General features: G+C 44.3%; 1 protein-coding gene across 1 annotated transcript in view; it reads left to right on the top strand.

Annotated features, from left to right (window-relative positions):
- The first annotated feature begins 274 nt into the window (after nt 1–274).
- The window catches only part of aqp9b (aquaporin 9b), a 37,366-nt gene continuing 17,213 nt past the window's right edge, over nt 275–20,427 (top strand). The window contains exons 1-2 of the mRNA XM_055661221.1: nt 275–692; nt 1,623–1,749. Coding sequence (XP_055517196.1) covers nt 588–692; nt 1,623–1,749 — 232 coding nt within the window. The 5' untranslated portion in view covers nt 275–587. The remainder of the gene's footprint in view (nt 693–1,622; nt 1,750–20,427) is intronic.

Raw genomic sequence — 20,427 nt, 5'->3', positions numbered from 1 at the left:
CACAACGCCCCAACACGATGGCTTTCCCCACTCGCCAGAACTTCTTTCCCCATTCAAATCCACCCCCACCCACTCCTCCCCAAATAAATATAATGTCTTTGTAACATGTTCTCAACCTAGCGAGGTGCATACTCTGAAAACCGTGCCGAATCTCTATTCTACCACTGGGACTCTGACTAAGCTGGCGGGCTGGTTCATAATGGTTGTACTATGTGCTTTGCTAATCATTAACAGAGAGAGAGCTCTGATTTCAGGAATCGTGCAACCGTTTCTGTCCCTCCAATGTCACGACGTTTCTGAGTTATTGGGGAACGGGTTAGACGGGGTTTTTTTTTTGTGGAAATGCGGGGAGAAAAAGATGGAAGGGGGAGGGGGGCGAGGATTGCGGCCAAGCTGAGAGCGGGCCGAATGGTCCCCGCGTTGATCTGATCGCTATTCGCGGCTGGGGCACCGTTATCAGCCGGCGGACAGGCAGACAGACAGACAGACAGACAGACAGACCGACCGACCTGCACAGTCCGCAGTGACGAAGTTCAGAGCCTTGTGTTGAGAAACCAAACAGATCGCGGCTCCAGCACCAACTCGCCATGGAAGCTCTGGTCCAGAAGAAGTCTTTGGTGGATAAATGCAAACTGAAGAACAGTTGGATCAAAGAAGGGCTCGCCGAATTTCTCGGGACATTTATTCTAATTGTGAGTTTTTGTTTTACACAACAGGACTCATTCATTGTCACAATCCAGGAGGTTTAGCTCCAATTTAATTGTCAGAATTGCGAACATCAGCAGTCAAACCCCATTTGTGCCCAAAATGCTGGAGAAACTCAGCGGGTGCAGCAGCATCTATGGAGCGAAGGAAATAGGCAACGTTTCGTCCCGAAACGTTGCCTATTTTCTTCGCTCCATAGATGCTGCTGCACCCGCTGAGTTTCTCCAGCATTTTTGTGTACCTTCGATTTTCCAGCATCTGTAGTTCCTTCTTAAACACATCCAACTGTGCCCAAACGTTTTGTCCGAATGTAAACCCGTTAGTGTGATAGTTGCTCAGATAATCGAGTGAATCCCTTCCCAAACACTAGTGTGAATGGCCATAATGGTGAGTATTGGCGAGGATGCGTTTCCATGTAACTGCGTCCGTTATCCGTTACCTCTCGACCTGGATTCCTTGCCCTGGTCCATTCCAGTATCTGTGGAGGGAATTGAGATGCGATGGTTCGAGACGGGACCCTTCTGTAGAAACACCCTCTGCCCATCTCCCTCCACGGGTGTTGCCTGACCCGCTGAGTTCCTCCAGCACTTTTGTGTTTTGCTCAAGATTCCAGCATCTGTTTTCCGGGCCGTTCTAAACTGACCATGTCTCCGTTTGCCTTTAAATGGTCACACGGGCCCTATTCACTGGCAAATACCCGAGATCGGCATTATACCTAAGTAGGGTCTTTCTTTCTTGCACAATTGAGATGTGAACTCATTGCTTATTCCGGCATTAAAATTTGTAGCAAAGGCATATTCACATTAACATGTTCCGGTGATTATTGTTAAGCATTTCAAATTAAAGACGTGCTGTTGAATGTGTTATGTGTCTTTTGAAAGAACTGTACATATTGTTGAATTGTTTGTATTTTGCAGTTGTTTGGTTGCGGTTCTATAGCTCAGTCAGTGCTGAGCAGAGGAGCGAGTGGCAATATGCTGACCTCTTCTATTGGTTTTCCATTTGGTGTTACCATCGGTGTTTATGCAACAATAGGGGTGTCAGGTACGTGGAGATATGATTCTGAAAGTGGAAGATTTAAGAGATTTTACATGTTGAACCAGAATGTGAGTACCTGGTTTTAACTAACCCAAGTTTTCTATTACCTTATGGCTCTAATGCTTCTTGGACAGTTAACTTTAATAAAGATAGCAGGGATGTTTCTTCACTATTTGGACCCAGCCTTGAGAACACAGGACTGCATAATCCTTCAACGGCAAGTAAATCCAGGAAACATATTGTCCCTGGCCAGTCATAGAAAATAGAAAATATAGAAACATAGAAAATAGGTGCAGGAGGAGGCCATTCGGCCCTTCGAGCCAGCCCCAGTGAGCCAGTCGACTATTCATAGTTTTCAATTAATAAACAATGAGACTCAAACAATCTTTAATATTTTAATCATAAAATAAGATGTAAATCTCGATTAACCCTTTGGAATCTTTAAGTAATTAAATTGAATCTGCATTTGTAATATTAATTTTTAAACGTTTTATGCAATTTGAATGAAAAGTTGAAAAAAATTACAGATGTTCAAAGTCCAAAATCAGAAGAGAAAATGCAGGGAACAATTGGAAGTAGAGGCAGCCTCTGTGGAAAGTTAATTGTTTCAGGTCAAAGATCTGATGCAGCAATTTGTAATTCATTTTCTGACCTAAGTGCTGGAATGGCTGCGGACTCTGTGAGCGCACACCGGGGGCTCCAACATCAAGACCCGGTGTGCGACCTCGCACCACCCGGCGTGGCTTTAATGGCCGCGGGACAATCGCCATCGCCAGCCGGGGGCTATGACTTTGACTCTGACATCGGGGGGGGGGGGGGGGGGGGGGGGGGGAGTGCAGTGGAGAGAGAAGTTTATTTGGCCTCCATCACAGTTATGTGATGGATGTTTATGTTAAATGTAATTATGTTGTGTCTGGGGTCTATTTGTGTGTTATGTATGGCTGCAGAAACGGCATTTCGTTTGGACCTCCAGGGGTCCAAATGACAAATAAATTGATTCTGATTCTGATTCTGATTCTGATTTTCATCATCATAGTTGCCCATGTGCTGCTCTGAAGAGTACTCTTATACTTTTTCTTGTGAGTTTGTTAAGTTGCAGTTATCAGGAGAGCGACACTATATTGTACTCTCTTCAAGACATCTTGTACCTCTGTACACTTGGTTTGTAATATTCGCTTCAAAGCAAAATGTAGCATGATACGTTAATATTCTCAACATATTCTAACTTAAGATAGACACAAAAAGCTGGAGTAACTCAGCGGGACAGGCAGCATCTCTGGAGAGAAGGAAGGGAAGGCGTTTTGGGTTGCGACTCTTCTTCAGAAGAAGAGTCTCGACCCGAGACATCACCCATTCCTTCTTTCCAGAGATGCTGCCTGTCCCGCTAAGTTAGTCTAGCTTTTTGTGTCTGTCTTTGGTTTAAACCAGCATCTGCAGTTCCTTCCTACACATATTCCATCCTAAACCTAATCCAACAAGCTGAGAGGTCTTGTTCTTTGCAACTATGTCCCTATCCATACTAACAAAATTTATAAAAGAATTTATCATCTAAAATATACTTCATGGGCTGAGTACCGTGCTATACCAATTGTTTATTGCTTGAAGCATGGAGTAGCAATGATGTCTCTTTATATATATGTCGCTATATTTAAGAGGGAGTTAGATGTGGCCCTTGTGGCTAAGGGGATCAGGGGGTATGGAGAGAAGGCAGGTACGGGATACTGAGTTGGATGGTCAGCCATGATCATATTGAATGGCGGTGCAGGCTCGAAGGGCCGAATGGCCTACTCCTGCACCTAATTTCTATGTTTCTATGTTTCTATGTCTCCTATCTATTATAGTGTCCAGCAGTGAAGTCAAGAGAATGGCAGAGCAGGGAGTTAAGGAGTTTGGAGGGTGGGCTGGGAGCAGGTAGGACAATGTTGGGGACATTGTTTTAATATTAGTGAAGGGGAGCCCAAGAATGGACACAAGTAGATCGACTCTCATTGTAGGACTTCAAAGTTGGTGCAATCGGATCAGATCATGTTGCCCTGGGAGTGCCCAACAGTGGATGAGCCCTGGGACAACATGGACCACGTTCCCCTGTAATGGAACAAATGGAGAATGGTCCTGTGTGACGTCAGCCTCGTTATGGTTACTCATGACAAAATATATTTGGACATATTTTCAGAGTGGTGTAAAACAACTCAGAAATATTCCATTCTGTATTTCACTCTTGAAGAAACCGATTTCCTAATTGTTAAACACTGAAGGAGATAGCTATATGCAATCAAATTACCAGAGAGTAATTTTTCCGATCACAAACGCATCAGTTATAAATCTCAACACCTCCACACCCACCAGATAAGTTATACAACGTAAAACCCACTAAAATTATCACGAATGAGTCACCTATCATGTATATAAATACTCTTGCAGAGGCTGGTTGCTGTAATAGCTTGGTTCTATGTTCAGTTACCTCTGCAATTTATATTCTACCTTTGAAGGTGGGATGAAAGTCTCTTCAGTCCATTGGTTGGCAGGCTCTTAAATGTTTACTGATCTTTATATATCCAAGTCGAAATAAGCAACAGATATCATCAGAGTCACCTGAGTCAAAAGTACATTTTATTGCCTAATAATTAAAAATAACAAACGCTCTGTGTTACCAGACTTTAGTTGATGCCTTTTCTATGTAAAATAATTTTTTCATAGCTTTTGTGTCACATGAATGTAGATCTTTGTTCTCTTGCTTTCCTTCAGCAGAGGGAAGCTTGTTTCCAAATGTAGCTTGTTTCCAAATGTCGATCGCCTAGTTTACAATGTCAAGAAAATCTTCCTCAAAGCACCGTCACGTGTGCAGTTGTTCAAGGATGATGAAAGTCCGACGTCGGGATTGGAGGACATCCTCAGTGGCTTGGACATCCGAATTGGCCACCTCCTGCCGGAGTCCGCGGCTCCCGAAGTCCACAGGCCGCGCTGGGTGGAGACTCAACGCTGGTGGCCCTCGGCAAAAGGCCGCAGGACTCCGCTATGTTGGTCAGTGCCGGCCGCACTGGGAACTCTAAGAACCACAGCTCCACGATGTTGAAGCAACAGGCCCAGCAGTCCGGAGCTTCAACGGCGATGCAGGGAAGGCATCGCCCGCTCTGAATGTATCCAGCGCTGCGCCACCGCTGCTGAAGCTTTCATCCGGTCCCCGGCAGAAAAGGCCGTGCCAATCCAGGTGGTAGGCCGTGAGGAGGGGGGGGTGAGTGCGCGACTCGGTGAATAGTCTCATCCTCGCTAGGAAGTGACTGGGATACGGTTTCCTCCTCACCCTACCCCCCTCCCCCACATAGAAAAGCTGGAGAAACTAAAGAAACATACTGTTAAAACTAACAAAAAATTAAAAAAAGATGGAAAAACAAACCGACTGTAGGCAGAGGCTGCCCACAATGCGGCGCCCCGCATATAGAGTCTGTAGCTTGTTTCGGGTATGCACCAGTGACCGCAGCTGAGGTAGAAAGAAGTTTTTCACAACTGAAGCATATTCTGTCTGACAGACGGCATAGTTTCACACCAGATAATTTGAAAATAATGCTCATAATTATGTGTGACCAGGCAACTTTGGTCATTTAATGTAGTATACCTTTATATTATCATTTCTAACCATATTTTGGTGGTGGAAATATGCCTTTTCTTGTCAATAAATGCCTTTTTGCCTGCCTATTCCAGAGTTTTTTAGTGCCTAAATATCCTGGCTCAACTGATAAATGTCCTCTATAAAAAAGCACCTTCTGTGCATCATCCACTCTTGAGTGCAATGCAGCATAAACGGATGAACATATTAAGTAGAAATTATGGCAATGTATGGTCCTTAATGGATTGATAATGATTCTGCAACATTACACTAGATATATATGTCCATTTAGCGGCTCAGTTCTGCACTTGGTGTGATGCATTCTAATTGTGTTGCATATAAACCTGAGTATTGCTTCTCCAAGAAAGAAAATGGATACCAGCCCAAAATTTACCAGTGCAGCACCTGTTGTTTTGCCACTTTGGGTGTTGAATTAGTTCCAATACGATGGACAATGTCCATGGGCTTATTTGTGCCATAAACACACCAGCTGCACAGGGAAGTAAGTGAGTGCATTCAGTGTTACTTCCCGTCTCAGAAGCCTGGTGCAGACTGGACCTGTTTTCACTCAACGTGCAACTTGAAAGTGAAGCTGCCACACTCAGTTTGAGTTCAATACTATGGCTAGATCATATGTTAGGGATGATCTAACATCAACCTCGGGAGATCAAATGTGAAACAAGGAGGTAGATACTCCCTCAGTCCAGTTTAAATGGGTCACCATCACCTGCAAGTATGTTGCTGACTGCTATCTGTTGGCTGTTGCTTTGATTGAAGGATGATTTCCAGACTTGTTCAAAACTGCTGAAGTCTAAGGTTGCCATTCATGGCTTTGACTTTCCAATAATTGGTTGGAAATAGGTGTATTATTAGGGAGGAGGGTGTGGCAGAGAGAACGATCAGATAATTCACCCGTGCAAGATAAGCAGCCAGATGAGACAGGAGAGAAAGCAGGGACAGGGTGCTCGGCACAACCCATGCCTCAACGTGAAGCTCAAACCTTGAGGAGGAACATGAGTCAGTCACCTGTGCTTTGGGAAGGACATTCCACATGAAACATACTACAAGGGGCACACACCAGTGGTTGGAGTGGTTACTCTCCAAGCTGGGGGATTAGAGGTATCTGTAATATAGAACAAACCAGAGTATAGAAACAAGCCTTTTGGCCCACAATATTCCTGCTGAACACAGTGCCAGATTACATGAATCTCCACTGCCTGCACGTGATCAATATCTCTCCATTCCTTGTGTATCCATGCGTATATCCAAAAGCTTCTTAAATGCCCGATCACAAAGAACACATCGCAGGCTATATTGCAGTGATCAGCAATGATCTCTATTCCCAGAGAACTGTATGCATTTCATCCAATTCTGTCTTGCCAATGTAGCAGGCAGAGCAAGCACACAAATTTGCTAAGAGTGTAGGCGTGACCATAATACAGGCATTTCACACTGTACATCACTTGGTGGGCATCGTATGCCAACACCAAGATGTATCGAAACTGGAAGGGGTTCCATCCCCTTGGTGCCCCCTCTTGTGAGAGCACAATTAGTGCCACATGCAGATCAGTGCTCAGTAACTGAACTTTGAAAACTACAGATTCTGAAAATCTGAAATAAAAAGACAAAAGCATTTGGAAGCACTCAGCACCTGATACGTGATTCCAGCATTTTCTGTGTTTAGATCAGTCCCAGTGACAGGGCAGCAGTCAAAGTGCTTCAGTTCTGCACTAGACCATTCTTTAATCAGCTTTGCATACAAACCGTGCCTGCAGTGGTCTTCACAGCAACGACCTGGCCCTCTCTCTAGTGTGTATCTTGCACACACATAAGGGCAACCTACATACAAGAAGTTCCACCATGCCACCTGGAATTTGGTGCGACCCATTGTATTGTACATACGAATGTACTGCTCAGATTACTCTGGAGCTGCCCTCAGTATGCAGAAAAAAACTCGGTTTCAAGATGTTCTGACTATGTTGCCCAGCATTGTTTTGCTGGTTGGACACAGTGACCAGCTCCGGATGACAAATTCAAGGCCTGGAGACAACTTCGACAGCCTCTTGGAAACACAAGAGACTGCATGCGCTGGATTCTGAAGCAAAAGACTCAACGGGTCAGGCAGCATCTGTAGGGGGAAATAGACAGTTGACCAACCAGTTCAGGACCCTTCAACTGGACTGAAACATTCAAATGTCAAACATTACCCAGTTCATTCCTGACGCTGAGATTCCGGGTCTCAAGACGAAAGGTCGCCCCAACCCTTTAGCCACCACAGATGCTGCTCGACCCACTGAATTCTCCCAGCAGTTTTTTTCTTAAACCAATGCATTCCTATTGAGATTGTCATCTGGCTGCCTTGGCCTTTTATGAGTGGAAAACAAAGTGCTGGAGGATTACGCAGCATCTCCAATGGTAAATATGCATTTGATGTTTTGGGTTGGGAACCTTTTGCAGAAAGATGGAGTGGGGGGGGGGAGGGGGGGGGGGGGGGGGGATGGAGAGAGATGGTCAAACCCTTCTACACAATGTCTTCCAAATGACATAAATTTTTTTTTTAAATGAAAAGCAAGTAAATAAACGCAGGAATGGAGTAATTGGCTTTGCACTGTCATTCTCTAACAACCAGAACACAACATTATGTCCCTCTCCTAAATTCTGTATGGGACCTTGTAGTATTATATCAATTACAAAATCGCTAACAAATGATGAACTCTGAGCTTTGGAAATGATTGCATATAATTCACAAGAGCATAAAGACTTTGCTTTATGGAGATTATCAGAGATTATCAAGTTGTACACCAATAAGCATTTGGTCTTCTAAAAAACATTTCTAAAAATAAAATCCATTTAATTCCAAGGTACATTAAATCCATGCCTTTGTCATAGATCACATGGAGCCATCAATTGGCCATGAAACCAAGTGCCAGATTACTGAAATCCTGTTTATATTGTATTAAATAATGACTGAAGTATTCCCAATATGCTTAACTACTGATCAATGTCTCTGGGATATTACCCTTCAACATCTGGAGTTGTATATTATGGGCAAGGGATTTTCAGCAGGTGGTGGTCTTTAACTTGTGTGTCCGTGTGCGTGTGTGGTGATTTCCTGCAAGGGCTTTCATTATCCATTAGCAGGTGGTGGGACTAAATCAGATGTCCCATAACAACAGAAAAGGGCAGGTGATGCACAATTAATTGGTGTCATTTAAACCACATGTAATCTGCACTCCAGTGCCATGTTGCCTACACCTTGCTGTTCCAGTGTCCTCAGAGCACCCACTGCACCTGAGAGTGAGCATTTCATGTGTAGTCAGAAACGGTTCAAGTCAGAAGGTTCGCTGGTCGTGCACCGTGGTTGAGCCAGCCAGCCCGCATGGCTTAATTTGACTTAAAGAGAAAGGATTTGGTTGCCTCTGCAGATAATGGAAGTTAGGGAGGACTGCAACGTGCAACGTGCCACCACCGGCCACTTACACTGCACCACACTGCCATTCTTCATCAACTAGCAGAAGGGTTGTTTCTAAGCCTTGATTCATTGCTTTTACCAAAATTCAGTACAATCCTTTACTGTAAAGGTTTTTTACCTTCAAATTTATATACAAATTCACACGGGAGGGCTGGTCCCCCAACGCAATATTCCACCTCTCCACCAATTCCAATATTGCCGGCCAGTGGGGGGGCTTTCTGGAGCACTAGTATGGGTGTTGTGGGCCGAGGGGACTGGTTTCCAGACCACATAAAACCACATAAAGCACATAAAGGGCACTCACAGTTCAGTAGACACTCAGTATTGTGTAGATTCTCAGCTCAGACTTAGAGTCGTGGCTTCTACCTCACCATCTTGCAGCAACTGAACCACGTTCCAGACTTCCAGGTTTTATAGACCCTCCCCCCAGAAGGGGTGTGGCCTTCTTTGTGGTGATTGACAGGAGAGAGAATCTTAATTTTTTTTTTAAACACTAATAACTCTTTTATTTTTCCATCGATGGGAAAAATCCTCGGGGCCTGATCATCGGAGGAGGACTCTGAGTAAGATGGCCAAGAAAATCACAGCCATATTGGGTAGCATTTTTTCTAAAATCAAACAACAATGCAAACCGGAAGTGGTCAAGATGAGACTTTTAATTATATAGATGTGGCAAATAAGCAAGTTCTGTGATATTTATCTCCTGATGACAGTCGATGTGTGGTTATTTTTTAACTATGACAAGTCTCTTGAGGTTAAGATTTAACCCTGTATGTCAGAGGTACATAGGTTCATACGTTTTATGAGCATAATTAGGCCATTCAGCCCATCAAGCCTACTCTGTCATTCAATCATGGCTGTTCTATCTTTCCTTCTCAACATTCTCCTGCCTTCCCATAACCCCTGACACCCTTGCTAATCAAGGACCTGTCAATCTCTACCTTAAAAATATTCACTGATTTGTCCTCCACAGCCGTCTGTAACTCATTAGATTTCTGTTTATTTGATATGAGGTCAGCCACGTGCAAAAGCATTCATGCTCTGGTTCATGTTACCCTGCATGTCCCCTTAGCCCATATGCTGTAATTTATAATTGCTCTACTATATTTAGGAGAAGGGCAAAAGAAGCCGCAGGGAACCGAGAGAAGAAACTGTGTGACTATCACAAGTCATGGGCTAGTTCAGATGGGATAGTTAACATAAACAGCCAAGGGGAGAAAGCCAATGACTTATATGTAGAAGTTTCACTGGATGTTCCCAGTGCCCATCCATGCACCTCAACATGCTTCTTCTTTTAAGATTTTTGATTAGCTTTCTGCAAACAACAAACCTTAATCCTTTCATTTGAGATTATCGGTGACTGGGCAGAATATGGTTCTTAAATCCCAAGAAATTAAATTAATGTTCATTTATAAAATATTAAATCCAAACTGATGTGTTCATCCAGATGGTCTCTAACATGAACAGAAGTCTAACGCCATAGACAGGTGGGCAGTAGGACATCAAAAACCATAGCCGTAAGCACTGGCTCGCCCCAAGGCTGTGTCCTAAGCCCCCTGCTGTTTAGTCTGCTTACACACGACTGTACTGCTAGACTCAACAACAACTTCATCAACAAGTTCGCTGATGACACAATAGTGGTGGGTCTCATCAGTGACAATGATGAGTCGGCATACAGGATGGAGGTGGAACTGCTCACAGGATGGTGCAAATCCCACAACCTCATTCTCAACGTGGGACAAACTAAGGAGATGGTGGTTGACTTCAGGAGGGCGGGGAAACAACACCATACACCTCTGCACATCGATGGAGCTGATGTGGAAAGGGTCAGCAGCATGAAGTTCCTAGGACTCCACCTGTCAGATGACCTGACGTCCACAACCAACACCACAGCTCTGGTCAAGAGAGCCCAGCAGCGACTACACCCTCTCCGAAGACTACGGAAAGCAGGTCTCCCCACTACACACCTACGAACTTTTTAAAGGGGGACAATCGAGAGCACATTAACCTACGGCATCACTTCCTGGTTCGGGAGCTGCAAGGCGTACGAACGGCACCAACTAGACAGGATTGTGAAGACCGCCAGCAGGATTATTGGTGCTCCACTCCCTTTCCTGCTGGACATATACTGGAAGAGATGTATCAGCAGAGCCATCTCCATCATCAAAGACCCCTACCACCCATCGCATCACATTTTCTCCATCCTGCCATCTGGGAAGAGGTACAGGAGCATTAGCTGCAAAACCAGCAGGATGCTCCTCAGCTTCTTCCCACAGGCTATAAGACTGCTAAACGGACTTTGCCCCCTGCCAAATTATCGCGCACCAACCACCAACCTGGATACACTGCAGCAGAGCCACTGTTGTGCCGCTGCCGATCGGAACGCCTGTTGATGTTTAGTAGAAAGTAGAGTGTTTAATTTGTTCATGATGATATATGTATTTTTATTTCTATTTATTTTTTACTGCACAGTGAATGGACACTGGTTGAGCAACGTTTTTTTGTTTCCTCTGTGTATGTGAGTACTCAGGAAAATGACAATAAAGATATACTATAACACTATAACATAGATGATACTCACTTATTCTCTTCGCTGCAGTTATTTTGTACATTAGTAATTGGGTCTGATGTTTAGAAAATGTATTATGTGCTTTTGTAAGAATTCCTCAGTGAAGCAGCATCTATATGAGAGGAATCCATTACCAGCTACTATGCCCAGATGTTCAGTGATGTTCAGATCACTACCATATATCTATATGGCCTTCCAGACAGCGTGTATTACTCGGAGTACCCAGGCTTGGAACTACTGAGATGCTGACTAGGACTTAGTTCAAATGTTATGGCGTTTCACAACTTGCTTTAATCTTTATTCTTGTTGTTATAAAGTAATCTGTTTTGTTTTATAGATTAAGTGCCATATTTTAGATTTTCTGGTGTGAGCCATTTGGATTTGGAGGATACTTAGTTGTGGCCATTGTCCTGCATGGCCACCCTGTCCATTAGCAGCATAAGATGGGACAATGGGAGAGGAGAGAATGGGCAATTTGGCAGTAGTCCCATTGCTGGAAACACGGCCACTCTTTGGCCTCCTCTGCCTGTATGCAAGACCATCTGCCTTCCAGACTTGTTGCAGAAATTTACTAACGTCCTTTAATAAAGAAGCTTCGTTCGTGCCTTTCTTTTCCCCAACCCTTCTTTTCACTTACGTCCACATTCTGGGAATGCTTTTTCAAATTGATGTAAGACCATTATATATTTCCTGGGATCAACAACTCCATGTGGTTTTATTTACACCATATTGTAAAGGCATATAGTGGATTTGTCAAAACCATACACTTTGGCAAGGGGCTTTTTTCCATTTAATATAATTTTCAACAACGGGACAAGACTTATTTTTTAAATTGTGTTCACTCACCACAGCATGTGGAGATTATTGCCTTGTTTCCACATTTATAATGAAAATATTGGAATTGGTAACATTGTATTAGAAGATCTACATAATTTCCTCTGCCTGTATAAGATCATGTTAATCTGAATCCTGGTTTTAACCAGTATCAATTCTGTCCCTCAGAGAAATTTACCTTGGGGTTGATGATCCTACCAATCCCAAGTCAGATTTCCAATTCAGATGTTGGCACAATAGAAAACATCTGATCATAACACAATTTACATTAATTGAACATGAGCAAAACCCAATTTCCGATTCAATTTCTAATTTATCACTTGGTGGAGATAGAGCAAAGGTTTTCTAAAGACCAGGATTAAATCTTTTAACAATAATAGAAAATTGCACAGACTGTCGTCAGCAATCTAAAGTTTCACTATTCCACTAGATTTACATTGAGAGCATTTCTCATCTATTTCTCAGATATTTCCTATGGAGACTGTTTGGCCCATAAAGTCGATGCCAGGTCTCAAAACACATGCATCAGACCCATCCCCCATTCATTCCCTTGCAATCCTCTCTATCTCACCGATGCAGCAGATTTGTGTATGAATGATAAAATGTGCAATAGGCCTGCAGGTTTGATTCAAAGAACCACATATTGCAATGGTTGCATGTGCATGTGCTGCAGCAGTTGGCATGTAATGGGAAGGGCTGCGATACTTATCCCAATACCAAATCTCACAATGCAAAGAATCCTGTAACTCCACCACCAGGAGACAAATTTAAATTGCCTCCAAAATGCATAATTCCCAGACAGACTGGCGAGATCTACCTGAATCTGTCTCTTCTGCCGAATGTGTCCCTCAGCGGAGGTATTTGCAGTTTGATTGCGTCTGATGCAGTATTATCAAAATATCAGAAGCCATTTTACATCATTATCTGGATAAACTGGACAATGTCTGTAATTTGTGCTTTTCTGACTGAATTAATTTTTAACAGAATGAAATGATTATGAAAAATGTAAAAATAAATGCAATGGTCTTTGGATTAGAACAAATTGTATTGTTCTTATTAGAGATCAACCATTCTGATGTTGCAACAGAGAAGTGACCTTTGCTGTGTTTCAGAATGTTTGTTGATGAGGAGTCTTGTTTGTGGTTTGATCAAACTATCACTTGCATTGATCTGTTGACAATTGGTTGTGAGGACATGTTGCTGAAGGCCACTGTCCCTGTGGTTATTGACATTGAAACTCAGTAAAGAGGGGCTTCAGAGCAAAATAGGAAAGCTCAGTTGTCAAGTTGTGAAATATACCTCTCTGAAAAACACAAGGAGCGAACACTGCCATGCCAAGTACCTGATGTTTAGTTTAGTTTAGTTTAGTTTAGTTTAGTTTAGTTTAGTTTAGTTTAGTTTAGTTTAGTTTAGAGAAACAGCGCGTGGAAACAGGACCTGTAGCCCACCGAGTCTGTGCCGGCCAGCGTTCTCCATACACTAGCACTATCCTACACACACTAGGGCCAATTTACATTTATACCAAGCCAATTAGCCTACAAACCTGTACATCTTTGGAGTGTGGGTGGAAACCAGAGCTACTGGAGAAAACCCACACGGTCATGTGGAGAATGTACAAACTCTGTACAGACAGCACCTGTAGTCAGGATCGAACCCAGGTCTCTGGCGCTGTAAGGCAGCAACTTTACCGCTGTGCCACTGTGTCACTCATGATGTGGTCGCAGTGGATGCATCAGGTTGATAATATGCTGAAGGTGATATTTTGGGTCGGGACGTCGAGTCTGAAGAAGGGTCCTGACCCGAAACGTCACCCATCCTTTTTCGCCAGAGATGTTGACTGACCCGCTGAGTTACTCAAGCACTTTGTGTCTATCTTCAGTATAAACCAGCATCTGCAGTTCCTTTCTACACAGTATGCTTAAGGAATCTGGCATACTCCAAGTTGGAAGCCAGTGTTCCATTGCTTGGATTATTAAATCTATGCATTTGGATCCAAAGGCCACAGGCAAAATAAAATATGGCAGAAGTGATTTTTGGAACACATGCTGAAAGGAAGCCACCATACAGACTTGGCCTCCTAGTTGTTCTCAACTTAATGTGGCCCATACAAGGGGTCCCCATGTATCTCTGCGCTCCAGCCCTAAGCCCAAACCAAAGAGATGTGGGCAGAACGATGGTGCAGCGGTAGAGTTGCTATCTTACAGCGCCAGAGAGCCAGGGTTCGATGGGTACTGTCTCTAGGGAGTTTAAGTACATGACCTGCGTGGGTTTTCTCCGAGATCTTCAGTTTTCTCCCACACTCGATTAACCTGCAGGTCTGTAGGTTAATTTGGTTTGGATAAAAATTACAAATTGTCCCTAATGGGTAGGATAGTGCAAAAGTGCGGGGATCACCGGCCAGCATGGACTAGGTGGGCCAAAGGGCCTGTTTCTGCGCTGTATCTCTAAACTAAACAAAACGATCCCGGGTGCAGCAGACAGCCAGTAACTCCTCACTGCCTGCTTTCACACAAATCACATGCTAGCTCAGGAGATGTTTATTCAGCAAAGCTCGAGATGAAAAACAGACATTGCCCCATTCTGTGGAAACCACAGTTGAAGTTGAGAGGCCAGTGCAAAGCATGACTTTTCATTAAATGCAAACCTTCGTATCAGATACAGCATGGATTGTGATCTAACCGGCAATCATTTCGTAGTGGAAGCTCGTGGCTTCAAGGACTTTCCATAGAGTTCAAGTAAAAACAAAGTCCGTACCTTGACCACTGAAACTCTTGAAAAGTACACAGCAGCTTACAGAATTGTTGAAATAAATTGTAAATGCAGAGGTGCTTATTTTAAAGATGTCGTTTACAATGGTTTAAAAATAGTTTTCCATTCCTAGCAGCTTTAAATAAAAACTTTGTGTGAGCTATATATGTACTGGCTTATTGCCTTGATCATGATCCAAGCAAACAACATACTATTCACAAGGTGAAACTTAGCTAAAGGTGAGGGTCCATTCCGTAGCTCATACATTCATTCGTTGTTATCTTCTGGGTTTTTCTCCTAAACACTGATATATTTCCCTCGGGAATGTGTGCAGTATGTACTTCATTCATTGTACAAGCTTCCTGATTTCTCATTCCTGAACCCCTGATGCTACTAGAATAAAAATGACTCTTTGTTCTGCTTTTGTCTACAATTTCGCATGGCCAGAAGATTCCATTTCTCCTTTGATACTTTTAAAAAGGACAATCCCCTGTCGCATGGTTTTCACAATGCGTTAGTTATCTTCACCTATTTTGCTGCATACTTTCAGGAATGATCAAATGATGGGGTAGACTTGATGGGCCGAATGGCCTAATTCTGCTCCTATCACTTGTGAATTCCATTTTACAAATGTACTAAGTAATATCCCATTGTCTACTATTTAGTATAATATTAATCCCCACTAATATCACAGCAAATAGGCAAACTCATCAGTAGCTGTCCGCACTCACCATTCTGTGCTGAGGTCAGTTTGTTGACACAGGTAGATTAAACCAGCGTTACAGATTGTGTAAGATTGGTGTCATTTTGTTTACATTTCTGTGATTTTTGTGTAATTTTGTCTTGCTTTTGTGAAACCAGCATAAACTAGTGAAAACTTTTAATCGACGTGTTTGAGTTCAGCCTTCTGGTGATTGTAAATCCTAGAACATGTTAAATATCATCATTCAGTGCTAAAGTTCAATTCTCTTCACATAATGTGGGTTCTTTAGTTTAGTTTAGAGATACAGAGCGGAAACAGGCCCTTTGGCCCATCGAGTCCGCACTGACCAACGATCCCTGCACATTAACCTATCCTACGCACACTGGGGACAATTCATATTTACACCAAGCCAATCTGCCTACAAACCAGTACGTCTTTGGAGAGTGGGAGGAAACTCAAGATCTCGGAGAAAACCCACGCGGTCATGGGGAGAACGTACAAACTCCGTACACACAGCGCCCGTAGTCGGGATTGAACCTGGGTCTCTGACGTTATAAGCGCTGTAAGGCAGCAACTTTACCACTGTGCCACCATGTTGCCCACTGCTATCTGATCCAGATGTGAGTTCATTTCACAGCAGGTCACCGGACAATGTATTTACCATCTGCAACACATAGACACATAGAAAATAGGTGCAGGAGTAGGCCATTCGGCCCTTCGAGCCTGCACCGTAATTCAATATGATCATGGCTGATCATCCAACTCAGTATCCTGTACCTGCCTTCTCTCCCTGATCTCTTTAGCCACAAGGGCCACATCTAACTCCCTCTTAAATATAGTCAATGAACTGGCCTCAACTACCTTGTGTGGCAGAGAATTCCAGAGATTCACCACATGCAAAATGTTTTCCTCATCTCGGTCCTAAAAGATTTCCCCCTTATCCTTAAACTGTGACCCCTTGTTCTGGACTTCCCCAACATCGGGAACGATCTTCCTGCATCTTGCCTGTCCAACCCCTTAAGAATTTTGTAAGTTTCTATAAGATCCCCCCTCAATCTTCTAAATTCTAGCGAGTACAAGCCGAGTCTATCCAGTCTTTCTTCATATGAAAGTCCTGACATCCCAGGAATCAGTCTGCTATCCAAGAACACTGAGCTTCTTGGATAGTCCCAGTTTAATTTGGTTGATTGAAGGAGAAACTAGCAATGAAATGGTACTTCTTAATGTGTTTCATGACCCTAGTTCCAGAACAATTCCCCCAGCTTGCTCAATGTAATCGCTCTTTGCAGTTTGTAGTAACCAATCATTCATTTCACATAAAAACATTGGGTGCAATGTTATTTGTTCACATCACTTAAAGTTAACCTGCACTGTTTAAAGTTCCCTTTCACCGCATTAAGCTACCGTGCATCTACTAAGTCAGAGGAAGTGTCTCGAACTGAAATGTCACCCATTCCCTCTATCCGGAGATGCTGCCTGTTCCGCTGAGTTATTTCAGCATTTTGTGTCTAACTTAGTTTAGTTTAGTTTAGATTAGAGATACACTGTGGAAACAGGTTCTTTGGCCCACAATGTCTGTGGCGGCCACGATCACCTCTACCTGTACACTAGTCCTATCTTACACACCACGGCCAATTTACGCAAGACAATTAATCTTCGGCTTTGAGGAAGACCAAGAGGGCAGTGCAGGTCAAAACGTATAATTACTTGACTTTGCTTCACAGCTATGAGCTCCGATACTGACGAGGCACAAACATAGTAAATACCGTAGAGGCACGATCCACACACAGTAAGAGACGCCGGAGCTGGAGTGGGGGAGCATTGACTTTTGTTGCCCCTTATCAAAGGGTAAGGCTTAAGTTTGTGGTGCCAGGCTGGACTTTGATGGGAAAGTCAGCGAGCCAGCCGACAGTGGCAGGTTGGCAGCTGAACACAACATAATGCAGACATCGAGGCTGCTGCTGCCAGAAATCTCACGCTCGCTGTCAAGCAGTACAGAGGAGGTCACTGCCAACTTGGCCCAGGGCTTTGCACAATGCTTGGAGCCCATCCTTTCCAGCCCGGCAGAGGTGGCCAACTCCATTAGCACCTCCCACAATGGCATGGTGTGAGGAGCCAGTGCCTCAGCTTTCACCTCGGCAAAAGCAGGCGCCACTGAAAGACTGAGCGCTGGGCCGCAGGCTCAGACCCAGCCCTCTCTGGTCAAGGAAGGTCATGTCAGGTCAGAAGTGCGGACATTCAATAAATTATTGCACAGTTTTTGCATTTCCGCAGCAATAACGCAGTGATGCATACCTGCGTGCTGCAACCCTGGACAATATCTAGGCATGAACCAATAAGTAGCAAGAATATTAGTGTGACAAGCCTGTCAGACAATGATCATTTCCATCAAGCGAGAGTCGAACCATCAGCTTCCGACAATCATTGGCATTACCACCACCACCACCGATTCCTCCAGCATCAAGGCTCAGGTGGTCACCAAGGACCAGAGCCTCATTGGCATCAGCCACATAAACATTGTAGGCGCAAGGAAGGTGGGAGACTGGGTTTGTTGTGGCAAGTGACACACCTTCTAAACCCAAATCCTTGCCACCAATCTACAAGATATAACTCAGCAATATGACTGGTCTGAATGACAGCAACTCACGAGAAGGTCATCATCATCCAAGTTAAAAGAGCCTGCAGGTTGCCATCCCCTGCACTACCCTAAACGCTCATTCCCTCTGCTACCACTGTGTTTGTAGAGGCCGCAGCCTGTCCTATCTACTAAATACACTGCAATTCCTTACCTGGGCTACTCTCGGCAATTGTTAAAGTTTTGATTTCTATTGGCAAGCATGCCAAGCAAGGAACACAGTTCCTGCTGGATTCCCTCTAAGTCACGTGGCAGCCTGACTTGGAAGTATATCGTCCTTCAAGGGTCTAAATCCTGGGACTTCCCACCCAACAGCACTGTGAAGCACCCTCAGCTGAAGGACCACTGTAGTTCAAGGAGGCATTCGCCACCACTCACCACCACTCACCACCACTCACCACCACCCTCAACACCACCCTCACCACCACGTTCACCACCACTCACCACCACTCACCACCACTCACCACCACCCTCACACACCACTCACCACCACTCACCACCACTCACCACCACCCTCACCACCTTCACCACCACTCACCACCACCACTCACCACCACTCACCACCACCCTCACCACCACTCACCACCACTCACCACCACCACTCACTCCCACCACCCTCACCACCACTCACCACCACTCACCACCACTCACCACCACCCTCACCACCAACACCCCCACTCACCACCACCACTCACCACCACCACTCACCACCCTCACCACCACCACTCACCACCACTCACCACCACCCTCACCACCACTCACCACCACCCTCACCACCACTCACCACCACCACTCACCACCACCCTCACCACCACTCACCACCACTCACCACCACCCTCACCACCACTCACCACCACTCACCATCACCACTCACCACCACTCACCACCACCCTCACCAAAAGCCAGGTGGGGAACAAACGATAATTAGCCTCAGATTAAATGAACATACCTCCAGAAAGGAGATGTGGAGGAATTTATTTAGTCAGTGGGTGGTGAATCTGTAGAATTCATTGCCATAGATGGCTGTGGAGGTCAATGGATATTTTTAAGGCAGAGATTCTTGATTAGTACGAGTCAGGGGTTATGGGGAGAAAGAAGGCAGGAGAATGGGATTGAGAGGGAAAGGTAGAGTGAACTTCATTGGCCCCAATGACCTAATTCTGCTCGTGGAATTTAAGAACCTATGAAATGCTGGAAATGCAAGCATCACCCAGATCCCAAAAGTGAATTTGAAAAGTTGCTAATAACTATGTTTAACAAGGGTTGAAATTACTTGTCAGCATTCATTCTCTTGATGATTTGGAAGTGATAATGGAGGATTGTTAGCGTCTACTGATGTGAAGAGAGAAATAAGTGTATGCATTAATATAAATATTTAGTGTGGAGTAACAGTGTGGCACTCCAGGGAACCTATTATTCATTTGAGGTCTGGAGAGCAAATGTGAATAACCCTTACTGCAGCTGAACCCATTTCACAAACCATGCTGCAACTTTGCTAAATTCAATATTCAATCCTTGTATCCACAAAGATAATTGATCTACACTAGTGGCCAAGACCTGCTGGGTCTCCCGGTTGCCAACCATTTAAACTCCCATTACCATTCCCATACTGACCTCTCTGTCCTGGCCACCTCCATTGCCAGACTGAGGCCACACCCAAACTGGAGGAACAGCACCTCATATTCCACTTGGGTCATTTACAACCTAGCGGTATAAACATTGAATTCTCCAATTTTAGGTAACCCCTAACTAACCATCGCAGATCCTTGTGTTGACGCCAAACACCCCGTTACTCTGTCCCCACCCACCACCTTTTTGCCTCTATCTTCCCTGTGCGCCATTGAAATGCGCATCTATTTGTCCTTTAGCCCCTCCCCATCCCCGTATATTCCTTCCTCTGGCTTCACAATTCGCAATGCCTCAATCATTTTGTCTCACACCTTCGGCTTTAATATCTGGCCTTTGTTTCAACCATATGCTTAACTAACCCCACCCCCTCCATCACCTGTGTCTACTTGCCATGCTTTGTCCTTTCTCCCTCTCTCTCCCCGCTTTCCTTCCCCCCCCCCCCCCCCCCACCACAAACAAGCGTCACTTACCCAAGTTCTACAGAGATGGT

Source organism: Leucoraja erinacea, chromosome 33, assembly GCF_028641065.1.
Source record: "Leucoraja erinacea ecotype New England chromosome 33, Leri_hhj_1, whole genome shotgun sequence".
Taxonomy (NCBI): domain Eukaryota; kingdom Metazoa; phylum Chordata; class Chondrichthyes; order Rajiformes; family Rajidae; genus Leucoraja; species Leucoraja erinaceus.
This window is presented reverse-complemented; position numbering and strand designations above follow the sequence as displayed.